Source organism: Puma concolor, chromosome A1 (assembly GCF_028749965.1).
Source record: "Puma concolor isolate L17-30 chromosome A1, mPumCon1.1.hap2, whole genome shotgun sequence".
In the NCBI taxonomy this organism is placed as follows: Eukaryota; Metazoa; Chordata; class Mammalia; order Carnivora; family Felidae; genus Puma; species Puma concolor.
This window is the reverse complement of record NC_141667.1, coordinates 11,367,173-11,379,898: the sequence shown is the minus strand read 5'-3', so window position 1 is coordinate 11,379,898 and position 12,726 is coordinate 11,367,173. Positions and strand designations below refer to the sequence as shown.

The window sequence follows — 12,726 nt, the reverse complement described above, 5'->3', positions numbered from 1 at the left end:
AAAAAACTTTATGGGCATTTTTATTGCCCCTCCCAGAGGTGGTGGTGGTAGCTAGATGTAAATTCTTACGGTTTGGAGTGATTAATGCATCGGAAGTGTCGGCCACGATGGAGGGTTTCATTCAGTCACATCGCATGCTTGACTGCAAAGAGAAGTGAATGAAATGCTTGTGGCATCACTGTCCTAGAAGGAAAGGAATCTGGACCCAGAGAATGTGGAGAGTGTGTGCCCATGCGTGTGTGTGTGTGTGGGGGGGGGGCTGGGTGGTGGGTGGTGGGTGATGGGTAGGGATGGAGGAAATCCTGAAGAGGAGAGAGCAGTTGACGTATCTGGAGGGAGTGGGTTGGGTCCTGCGGTTAAGCCTGTGACCAAAAGGGCCTTTAAGAATAAGTTTGGCAAATGTGAGATTTAGCTTCTTTAAAATTTGTGCAATCTACTGGAAGCCCGTGTTACACATTACTTGGGGCAGACGGTGGTGGATGCAAGACCGTGATGGCGATAGCCCCGATCAGGCACGAATGGGAGACAGAAATGTAGCCTGTGATACCAATGACGGAGTGTTACTCACTCCTCTCCAGAGGAGACTGAGAAGCATTGGGACCTATTGGGATATTGGGAGAGAGACATCAGGCTTTCTAGAGGATATGGAATAGGGGAGTGGAGTAAATTTCATCCAGATGGGAGCGGGTTGATTCCGCCTAATATCTGAGTTCTATGTGTAGTGAACTCTGATGCAGGCCTATTATACTAAACCGCAAGCTGAAGCAAGTTAGATTGTTGTTCTACTTGAAAAAGCAGTGCTTTCATATGGTCCCATGTCATATTGTGGTCTAGGTATTAAAAAAAGTGGATGGATCTCCACATAGAAGGGAGGTAGTGCCACTTCATGGAGAGCAGAGCCCTCCCCTGTAAAACCAAAGATGGCTCCAGAAGTGGCAGGTGGAAGATGCAGTGTGGCGGGGGGAGGGGTGGCGGCATGCTGGGAGGTTCCTCCAGGCTGGGGGCAGCGTGAGCAAGGGCACAGGGGAGCAGAGGCACGTGCCCGCCCTGGTGGGTTTTCAGAGCCCCGTCGGAGGGTAGCAAAGTGAAAAACAGAGTGGGGAGGCTAGGTTCTAGGAGGACAGAGTGGTGTCTCTGAGCTCCATGTAGATGGGACATAGCCCCATAGAGCAGCGGTGGGCATGGGAGCCATCAGGTAAGGTTAGAGGCCATCAGAGCCAGAGGCCATCAGGTAAGGTTAGAGCTGGCAGGGCTTTATTTGGAAGCCAAGTGAAGGAAACGAGAAACCTTGAGGGGGCCATCCAGGGGTTACAGGGTCCCCTTGCAGCAGGCCCTCGTAGCAGGTGCTCTGACTCGCCCTATAGGCTTCTCTCTGCTGGTCTGAACTCAGCATCTGGTGCCCTTCACTCCCAGCCTGCACCATTCACCTGCCACATCTCCTAGTGAACTCTTTGGTTTTACCTCAGTTACCAAGAAGCCCTTAGGGCCTGGGCCTTGTGTTGTGGCTCCTTGACCATATGGGCATTTGAGGATGACAAATAACCACACCCCTTCCTGCTGGTTCTGAACCAGTTGAGAGAAACGTACTAGCCCTGTTGTTGCTAAAGTGGGATTGGCCTGAAACCTGAATTTAGGCATTCACAATGCCAGGTGCACTTTCCCAGGAGAAAATGTCCTGAGCAAATATTGAGGTCCATTTATCTGTATGCAAAAATGTGCTGAGTTTCTTTGTCAAGTCAAAATCCAACACGTCTCCTTCTCTATCCTCTTCCTCCTTCCTCCCCTGAAATGAATCCATGTGTTTGCCATTAAACTTGCAAACTATATGGATGCTATTGGTTAAGGACAGGAGAATCTTTTCATCTGGTTAGTTTCAAAAAAAAGAATGTAATGCATTAGAAATTACCCTTCCCCCAGTGAATTACCTTGAAGCTCCCCCATGTTCTTTGGTTTCGTGAGTTGACTCTTTAATTTCTAAATTCCCTATTAATTCCCAAAATTTGTGATATTATGACTCTCTCTCTTTAGTTCACTCTTTCTGTTTTATGACCCCAAATCTGCCCTCAGTCATCTCTAGTTCACAGGGAGGACTGAGCATTATGTATCACACTATGCTTTCAGAGATCTTTCTTCAGGGAACAGGGTAGTTTAGAGAAAATTTTAAGATCCTTCTGACCCCGGGGATGAACCAGAAGTGTGTGTTTATGTGTGTGTGTGTGTGTGTGTGTGTGTGTGTGTGTGTGTGTGTTTTAAAATTAGCATCATCATGGGGTGCCTGGGTGGCTCAGTTGGTTAAGCATCCAACTCTTGATTTCAGCTCAGGTCATGATCTCACAGTTCATGGGTTGGAGCCCTGTGTCGGGCTCTATGCTGGCAGTGCGGAACCTGCTTGGGTTTCTCTCTCCCTCTCTCTCTGTCCCTTCCTCTCTCTCTCTTTCAAAATAAATAAATCAACATTAAAAAATAAAATTAGCATCATCTTAACTGTCTAACTTTCATTTTAATTAGGTGAGCCTTCAAAAGTGTGACGTATTTGAACTGAAAACCCTGAAGGAGCCGATAGACTACTTGAGTCTAGCTCATAACCCCGAGACTCTGGAGAAAATAGAAGCTTGTATGAGAGTATGGATCAAACAGACAGAACAGGTAATTTTCAGAAAGCAAACATCAGCTTCAGATGCTACGTTACTGAACTAGTCAATGGAAGACGGTATATCTTTTGCCATTCCCATTTGCCTAAGTATTTGACGAGTCCCTAAAAAGGTGAGGAGTTCAGTGTGGTTTTCATTTATGGTCATTGGTTAAGAAGAGATAGTAAAAAATTTGAAGAGAGGAAAGCAAGTAACTTTAAATACTTAATGTGGGGCGCCTGGGTGGCGCAGTCGGTTGCGCGTCCGACTTCAGCCAGGTCACGATCTCGCGGTCCGCGGTCCGTGAGTTCGAGCCCCGCGTCGCGCTCTGGGCTGACGGCTCGGAGCCTGGAGCCTGTTTCCGATTCTGTGTCTCCCTCTCTCTCTGCCCCTCGCCCGTTCATGCTCTGTCTCTCTCTGTCCCAAAAATAAATAAACGTTGATAAATACTTAATGTAACAAGAAGACTGCGCTTTGTCAAATTTTTTTTTTCTCAAGGTGTATTTTACAGAGAATCTCTGTAGAAGTACAAGTTTTCCAGTCAGTGTGCCTTCTAAAAGGGAGCTCGAGACTTAAAAAAAAAAAAAAAAAAAAAGCTTAGAAAAACACTTTCAGAAAAATCCGAAGTGTCGGCAGACATTTAATCAAAAAGTAATGAAAATTAACCAACAGTTAACAGTGAAAGTTAACTAACTTAAGGCATGCAGACTTTCCAAGGTTATATTGCTCTAAGGGTATACGGTGAGTGAAGAGTCAAGGAAGTGTTCTGAGGTCAGGTCCTCCAAAAGTTCGTTAGAACGTTCTAAATAAGTAGTTTTCAATTTGAGCACGTTCACTAAATTTTTGTTGAAGGTTTAAAAATGGATGCAAGTCAAAGGCTGTCCCTTGAAGCGTGCAAAAGAATACAAATATATCATGATTCAGAAAGCATAATTGATTTATTTCCCAGTGTATAACTTTCATACCGCCAGCCCTATTCAGAGGTTCACAGTTCTGCCGTGCATTATCAGGTCCTTGCCGAAAACAACCAGCTGCGTAAGGAAGCGGATGACCTCGGGCCCCGAGCAGAGTTGGAACACTGGAAGAAAAGACTGTCCAAATTTAACTACCTTTTGGATCAATTAAAAGGCCCGGATGTGAAGGCTGTCTTGGCAATGCTTGCTGCTGCTAGGTCTAAACTTCTGAAGGTTGTCAGCCATTTCTTTCTGCTTTATGAAACGGGAATGGAAGTTCTCTGTGTGTATTTTCATGTCATAGAGTAACTAGGAACAGAAAAATGTTGTTATACCTTTATGAAAAAACTTGAAGGCTGGATAATCTTGCCCTTTTATAATTCTGGGTACTGTGGACATTGCCTTTGAATTAAGAGTATTTGTTGGCTGGTGTGCATGTATGTATATGTATTATTAGAGAGCATTGCATGTAATTAAGATGTAGCTTCACATCATGATTATGTATATATTTTGAATTCAGACTAACCAGGAGTTGTAATAACAAAAACTTACTTTGATATATATATATATATACATATATATATATATTAGCCCTAGTATATTCGTTTTATATCCCCCTGTAACAAATTACCCTAACACTTAGCAACGTAACACAGCAAACATATATTACATCCCAGTCTGTGGGCTGTGTGTCAGGAATTTAGGGGCAACTCACCTGGGTGCCTCTGACTCAGGATCTCTCCTGAGGTCACAGTCAGGGTGTTGGTTCATCTGAGGCTCACCTGGGGGGAGGATCTGCCTCCAAGTTGCTCATGAGGTCATTGCAGGATTCAGTTTCTTGCTCGCTGTGGGCTGGAGGCTTCCTTCGGTTCTTACCTTACAAAGTATGGGAGTGAGGTGCACGATGGATCCAGGAGCCAGTGGAGGAGAGAAAGTGTGGGTTCAAATGGAGGTGCTGCCCTCTTGATGCTCTGTCCTAGTTAGCGAGTAGATTTTATAAGGGAAGGCCTTAAAGAGATACCTTTAAACATTCGGCCAAAAAGTTTAAATCGCTCTCCAACGTGGCCATACCCCTTACTCCTGTGGATTCAGTTTTATGTGAGATGCACAGCATAAACTGGAAGTCTGACACAACGGACCTGTGATGGCTGTTAGCAGCTGTTATATTGGAAGTTCCTTTATAATAATTGCATAAAAATTGCTTTCCTGTCTTGTGCTTAGACTTGGCGGGAGCTGGATATTCGAATCACTGATGCAGCTAATGAAGCGAAGGACAATGTCAAATATTTGTACACACTTGAAAAATGCTGTGACCCCTTGTACAGTAGTGACCCTGTGAGTTGAAGAAATCTACTTGCTTAGTCTGCTGGTAAACCTTTTGCACTGGCGGAATCGAGCATGGAGTTTGGTTCATTAATATTAAAGTTTGTTGGAAAAGTCTTAGAAACCTCCTTTTAGTCTCAAGAAAATTTTATATGTATACAGTTGACCCTTGAGCAACATGGGTTTGGATGGCGTGCGTCCACTTACACATGAGGTTTTTTTTCCAAAAAATACAGTATATTGCTGAAAGTATATTTTATCTTTCTTACCATTTTCTTTTCTCTAGCTTACTTTATTGTAAAAATATAGTATGTAATACATAAAACATACAAAATATGTATTAATCAACTGTTTATATTATCGGTAAGACTTCCAGTCAACAGTAGGCTATTAGTAGTTAAGTTGTGGGGGGCAGTCAAATGTTATGCATGAATTTTCAACTACATGGGGATTGGTGTGCCTGGCCCCTCATTGTTCAAGGGTCAACTGTACATATGTATATATTTATCTGTATCTGTCTGTCTGTCTATCTGTCTATCTCTCTGAGATGGATATGCAATATTATATTTTAGAATCTTTTTTGCGTATTCCGGTTTCCATTGAGTATTGTAATTGACATTCTGGATGATACTCAAAGAGGTGTTGGAAAAGTTATCGGTTGGTGTTTTATCTTTTAACTTTAGGGAGTGCCTGCTTTTATTGATTACAAAATTAATGTTAACCTTGTCATTAACAGACAGTTAATGTTTCTTGCATTGAAACAAATTTGATTAACTGCATATGACTAATAAAAATGAAATTACCTTTAAATACATCTATGTGGAGTGTTAGATAATATTTTAAAAATTTAACTAAAAATCTCTTAGCTAATTTTATTCTAATGAAGATTGAATGGTTATACTATCAGAATTTTGCTGAATTTGGTATTTGTTTCTCTGAAAACTTTTGTGGTGTCTTCTAGATATCCATGGTTGATGCTATCCCTACACTTATAAATGCAATTAAAATGATCTATAGTATTTCCCATTACTATAACACCTCTGAGAAGATCACGTCTCTGTTTGTAAAGGTAAGTTCGTAGCATAGATCCCATGGTCACTTGTATTTTTTTGCAATGTTGATTTTTTGATAATTAGAAATTACCATGTGGGCACAATTCAATGTCTATGTATCCTACAATTAAAAAAAAATTTAATCTGTAAAATAGATATAGAATTAAGTGTATTCATGAGGCTGATTCTTACAAATCATAAAGCATTATTTCCCAAAATAATTATTATAATAAATAATTGGGCTATTTATTTATTTATTTATTTATTTAAAAAAAATTTTTTTTTTTTAATATTTATTTATTTAAAAAAAATTTTTTTTTTTTTAACATTTATTTATTTTTGAGACAGAGAGAGACAGAGCATGAATGCGGGAGGGGCAGAGAGAGAAGGAGACACAGAATCCGAAGCAGGCTCCAGGCTCCGAGCTGTCAGCCCAGAGCCCAACGCAGGGCTCGAACTCACGGACGTGAGATTGTGACCTGGGCCGAAGTCGGACGCTCAACCGACTGAGCCACCCAGGCGCCCCATGGGCTATTTTTTTAATTAAAAAAATTTTTTTTAATGTTTATTCATTTTTGAGAGATGGGAGAGACAGAGCATGAGTGGGGGAGGGGCAGAGAGAGAGGGACACACAGAATCCGAAGCAGGCTCCAGGCTCTGAGCTGTCAGCACAGAGCCCAATGCGGGGCTCGAACTCATGTACTGCGAGATCATGACCTGAGCCGAAGTTGGACACTTACCTGATTGAGCCACCCAGGCACCCCAATAATTGTGTTATTTATATAATAAAATTTTAACAAAGAGTCTTTTTGGAATTTCTTTCTCTATGTTATTTAGCACATTATTTATTCCTTTTGGGTAAATTTTAATTAAGAAAAACTATATTTAACTGGCTTTCTCCTGTTTTTTATGTGCCACTTTTCCAAATTTATTTGATGCCACAGTTGTTTACTTGGTGTTATTAGAACAGTTATCATGGTCATAAAAGCCACTTGCAACATTTCAGTAATCCTAAAGCAATTATAATGATTCTGCCAAAAAACATAACGATGTTTAAACCGTATGTCCTAACTCATAAGCGTTTATGGTGAGCACTGTTGCTTTCCCCATTTTGAACAGTCTCTAAGAAGTAAATGACTTTCATCACCAAGGTGAAAGTTTTAAATGTTGCGCTAAAATAGAGGCATTTCTGCCTCATCAGGACTTGTGTTGTGAATGCTCGCATAGTAGGAGGCATGGTTCTTCCTGGGGAGGGGTATGTCCAGCCTGAGAACTGGACAGGAGGCCCCCTTTTCTCTGCTCTCAGTCAGGCAGTTCAGGTAGAGAAAGGGGGGAAATCCATGAGATTCTTGCTCCACTTCTTCCCATGTTAAAAGGACATGGGAGGGTCGTGAGGGATATTCTCTGAGAAGGAGCCTCCAAAGCCAATTTGTATCATCGCTCCAGACTTCATGCATATTATCCTCAAGGCTTGTTTTTGAACAAAATTGTGAAACCATCATTTATCTAATTTTGGAGAAGCTTTCATTATGGAAATTTTGAGATGGGTACAAAGGACAGAGAATTATACACCAGACCCCCAAGTCCCTGTCGCCCAGGTTCTGTGTGCACGACACCCATCTTGTTCCACACTCTCTTCCAGCCTTTGCACTGCCCGTCCCAGACATCTTGCCATTCCATGCGTTCATAGTCATCTGATTTTCCTTTTACATTATAAAAAAGTCATAAGAAAATTCTGAAGTTTTTTTTTGCAGTTTGGAGGACTGGATAAAATGTTAGTGGTTACGGATGTCAGCTTGACTCTATTCTCTTCTCCTTTTTGACATTTCTGCTACAGCTCCTGGTGTCATGAAATGGTCAGGTGGACAGTCCTTTCCATGGCACTTGGAGACTGTGAGTTACATGTTAGAGCAGCCTACCGAAGGAGACTGGGGGAACTCTCAACAGCTTTCAGACAGGGAAGTGAATTCTCTCCTGGCTGGTCGAGATGTTCATCCTGCGTAAACCAGGGGGCCTGAATTGTTGATTGGCCACAGCGCTTCCAACTCTGTGATTTCACAAATGATTTTGACAGTACATATTAGAATTGAAAAAAGACGAACAAATGGGAGTAGAGAGTAGAAGGGTGGTTGCCAGAGGCTGGGGAGTGTGGGCAACAGGGAGATGCTACAACTCTCAGTTATAAGATGAATAAATTCTGGGGAATCTAACGCACAGCATAGCTACCATAGTTAGTAATACTTGTATTGTGTACTCAAAAGTTGGTAAGAGAGCAGATCTGACATCTTTTCAACACACACACACACACACACACACACACACACCACACACACACAGTGTTAAACTGTGAGGTGGTACATGTGTTTATCATGGTAATCATTTCACTCTGCATATGAATATAAAGGATCGTGTTGTACACCTGAAATAGAAATAATTTTTGTTTGTCTTTTGTATAAATGAGCTGGGGCAAAAAAAGGGCTGGGGCAAAAAACGTGTTAGTGCTGGATCATGGCTGTGATGGAAAAAAAGAAACCTAGTGTCAAGGTCACAGATTGCACACCCTGAGAGGTAGAGGAGTCAAGGACCCTCCAGTTCAGTTTATGAGTGATGGCTGTTTTATGTACTTAGCACCATTTTATTGGGAAATTCCAGGTGACGAATCAGATGATATCTGCATGTAAAGCCTACATTACCAACAATGGAACTGCGTCCATCTGGAGCCAGCCGCAAGATGTTGTTGTGGAAAAGATATTGTCTGCAATTAAACTCAAGCAGGTAACGGTCAGCTTAATAACACGTTTAGATAATATTTTATTATTTTTATGTGGTTTTTGCTGATGCATCTTAAATCATTTAGCAATTATCATTGTTGATTGCTGAAAAGTAATTCTTTTTGTAAAAGAGTAATTCTTTATTGTGAAGAAAATTGAATGTTAATAAATCTGCTCTCAAAATTTATGCACTTATTCTGTTGTTTTGGGGCCCTGTGATGTCCTGACGCCACACTCAGTCCCAGAAATGCAAAGACGAGGTAGTTTCTTTAGTTTCTTGAGGATGAATTGGGAGTTAGACACCGAGTTAGGCTAATGCTAACACGGTGGGATCAAGTGGAAAGGCTGTGCCTTTGCGTTGCCTCATGAATAATTAGTAATTTGCTAGATTGGGAGTTAGGAAATGATGACATTGCCAGCTGAAGAATGGGCACATGCAAGGCATGACACTGACGGGGTTTGAAGTTCCACCCTGAATTTACAGCTTCTTCCACGTGAGAGAATAAGGTTGATAACCTGGGTTATGTTCCCTTTCTAATATTTTGGTTTTTAATTTTAAGGAATACCAGCGCTGCTTTCACAAGACAAAACAAAAGCTTAAACACGATCCAAATGAGAAACAATTTGAATTTAGTGAGATGTATATTTTTGGAAAATTTGAAACTTTCCACCGACGTCTTGTCAAGATAATAGACATCTTTACAACCTTCAGGACATACTCAGTCCTGCAAGATTCTAAAATTGAGGGGCTGGAAGACATGGTCACTAAATACCAGGTCCGTACTTTATTTTTGTTTAAAGATTTTATTTTTTTTTAAGTAACATCTATACCCAACGTGGGACTTGAACTCACAACCCCAAGATTAAGAGTTGCACGCTCCACTGACTGAGCCAGCTAGGCGCCCCCGAGGTTCTGTCCTTTAAAACTAAATTTCCTACCTTTTCTGTAACTAAAACTTTAATATCTCGTACAAGTATGTATATTTAGAATGATTCAAATAATCTGTAATGTTAGACGTAAGCTCATGACCCTTGAACAATAAAGAAATGAAATCTATTTGAGAATTGTGTAAGGGTGCTAATATGTTCTTCTCAGGTATGTGATTATGAGAATGACTTACCCATAGTCTAAAATTAATCATCATTAGTAAGAGCATTTTCATTAGCACAAGAAAAATGTTTAAATATAACTTATTATTTCATTTATTCGTGCAAGAAATATTTAATGAAACATATACTGTGCTTCAGGCACTAACTGACGCTGAGTTCTGGGTGCATCTGATTATGGCTGCATTTAATCTTTTTATTTGGACCTATGTTAGCAAAATAAAAGGGACGTATTTTAGCGAAATAAAAGATTTTAATTTAGCCCAACAGTTTCTTTTTTTTTTTAATTTTTTTTTAATGTTTATTTATTTTTGAGATAGAGAGAGACAGAGCATGAATGGGGGAGGGTCAGAGAGAGGGAGACACAGAATCCGAAACAGGCTCCAGGCTCCAAGCTGTCAGCACAGAGCCCGACGCGGGTCTCGAACTCACGGACCGCGAGATCGTGACCTGAGCCGAAGTCGGACGCTTAACCGACTGAGCCACCCAGGCGCCCCTAGCCCAACAGTTTCTATTATTTTGATTTTTAACTGCTTTATCTTGTAAGGGTAGGTGTGTAACTAATCTTAGTTTTTAAAGCAGGCACAATGATCTAATAATGTTTTGAAGAGTTTTGAAAAACAATTTCCGAACAAAATGGGTTTTGAATTCTTAGTCTTGATATAGTTAAGTTTTTCTTGTTTGGGGACAGTGATATTAAAAGCTAATTTTTTTTTTTTTTTTGTACTCGAATTTGAAAAGAATCGCAAAATCTACTGCCACACATTAGTTTTTGTACTCTAACAGTTTAGTCTAATATAAGGAATCTTTTTCATTTCCTGAGTAGACCAGATTTTAGGAGAGTAAGAGAAAAGACCTTTTTTATATAGCAGGAAACATTTTAGGTGGGTTGGGTGTTATCTGCAGGGTGGATAATCTATATCTGAAACCGACAGTTTTGCAAGACAAAGACCGAATATATTCATTTACTTTTCAGCTTGGAATTTATTTATTTTCTATTCTTAATGAAAAAATAACTTTGGAGCATATGTCAAAGTTTATTTTTGAAGGAGAAGTTGAGCTATACATCTAAATGCAGATAAAGACTGTTCTAACCTGATAAAAATACTGGGAAGAGAAATAGTTCTGAAAATCTAATGTGAAATACTGATTAAAATGGATGTACCAGAGGATAGTGAGATAAAATGTAGACGGTGCGTGAAAGCATCTAGTGAGGTTTTTGTGTGTTAGTACCAGTGTTAGAAGCTCAAAATGGTGACCATGGAAGTGAAACTGAGGTTCCTTGTGTAGCTATCAAGGTCCTGTCCACCCCTCCTGTCTCCTCATCTGCTTCTCTTCTCCTTTGATGTTCTCTGGACACAGGTCATTTCAGTTCAGTCCACCTTGGGGCTTATAGAGCTTTTTTTCCTGGAAAGTTCTGCCTCTGGACCATCACATGGCTACTCTTTCTTGGCCTGTAGATTTTCATTTAAATGACCCTTTTGGTTAGGTTTTCCTTGATCTCTGTTCTTCTCAAGCACTCAATGTCACATTACTCATTTTATCACTGTGTGAAATTATCCTGTCCATTTACTTGTGCTTTACATAGATTCTGACCCCATCCCGCACCGAGGCTGGACGTTCTTTGAGGGCAGGGACATTTGTTTTTTCAGCTCCTTCCTGTGTTTTCAGAGTTCACTAGCATGTAATAGGTGCACAAAAAATACCCGTCAAGTAAATGGTTTACTAGTTTGAGTTGGATTAGTTGGTTGAAGGTCATGATTAATGTTTGTCAGCTTAATACTCTTAAGTGACCATTAAATCCAAACATAGAAAAGGATTTTCTAAGGACCCCAAATCTTTGTTTCTTTGTTTCTTTCTTTCTTCTTTCTTTCTTTCTTTCTTTCTTTCTTTCTTTCTTTCTTTCTTGCCACAATAAAATGTAGTAATGCAGCTTTTCAATGCTCATAACATGATGGATGGCACCATATGTATATAGTGTCTACATAGAGCTAATTTTGTAGTTATACAGCATGAAAGAGTAGGTTGTTTTAGTTAGTAAACTTGATTCAAGGAGTTCTGCATTTTATACACTTGTCTATTGAGAGATGTGAATTGATGTTTAAATGGAAATGACTTTGAAGAGGAGGTGATGGAAGGGGGCCCAACTTTCTTCATAAAAATTATATGCCTGTGTCAACAATGTGGGCACCTGAGTTTGAGAATGGCTTAGTACCTGGTTAAGAATGATCATAGAGCATTATAGCTCATTATTCTGAGCAAACAAAACTTAGGATAATAGTATTCTCAAGGAGACGAGTTGCCTGATTTGTACTTTCATAGTCACAGACTGTAGCTTTGCAGGGTAGGAGGAAGCAGTTAATTCTGGAGATTCTTGAGACGGCAGATTGCGGTTTGATGTTTTATTTAAGACATGTGAGGCTTAGAAGGTAGTTTTTTATCTGTAGATGCTACAACTATTTTCTTCCTAGGTTGGTTGTGTTCTGTTACTGCTATTTATTTTCTGAGAAGACTTAAACTTTTCAGTGAAAAATGTTTTAATAATTCTACTCTGGACTTTTTAAAAAAATTCAGATATCATTAGTAAGAAATTAAAAAGGAGTTTTCTTTAATGTTTTTACTGATTTTTGAGAGAGAGAGAGAGAGAGAGAGAGAGAGAGAGAGAGACAGAATTCAAAGCAGGCTCCAGGCTCTGAGCTCTCAGCACAGAGCCAGACGTGGGGCTCGAACTTACAAGCCATGAGATCATGACCTGAACTGAAGTCAGACGCTCAACTGACTGAGCCACCCAGGCACCCCAGAGAAATTTTTAGAGAAAACACCTCTCCTGCTTTTCAGCTATGGTTTTATTTTATATTTTTCTTCAGGAATATGTAAAACCTCATGAAAA

The 12,726-nt window shown here is 40.2% G+C and overlaps 1 protein-coding gene across 1 annotated transcript in view; it reads left to right on the top strand.

The window, feature by feature from the left end:
• DNAH5 (dynein axonemal heavy chain 5) overlaps positions 1-12,726 on the top strand; it is a 244,685-nt gene that overhangs the window by 23,171 nt on the left and 208,788 nt on the right. Inside the window, exons 6-11 of the mRNA XM_086676209.1 lie at positions 2,509-2,646; positions 3,641-3,817; positions 4,805-4,918; positions 5,868-5,975; positions 8,611-8,733; positions 9,290-9,505. Coding sequence (XP_086532335.1) covers positions 2,509-2,646; positions 3,641-3,817; positions 4,805-4,918; positions 5,868-5,975; positions 8,611-8,733; positions 9,290-9,505 — 876 coding nt within the window. The remainder of the gene's footprint in view (positions 1-2,508; positions 2,647-3,640; positions 3,818-4,804; positions 4,919-5,867; positions 5,976-8,610; positions 8,734-9,289; positions 9,506-12,726) is intronic.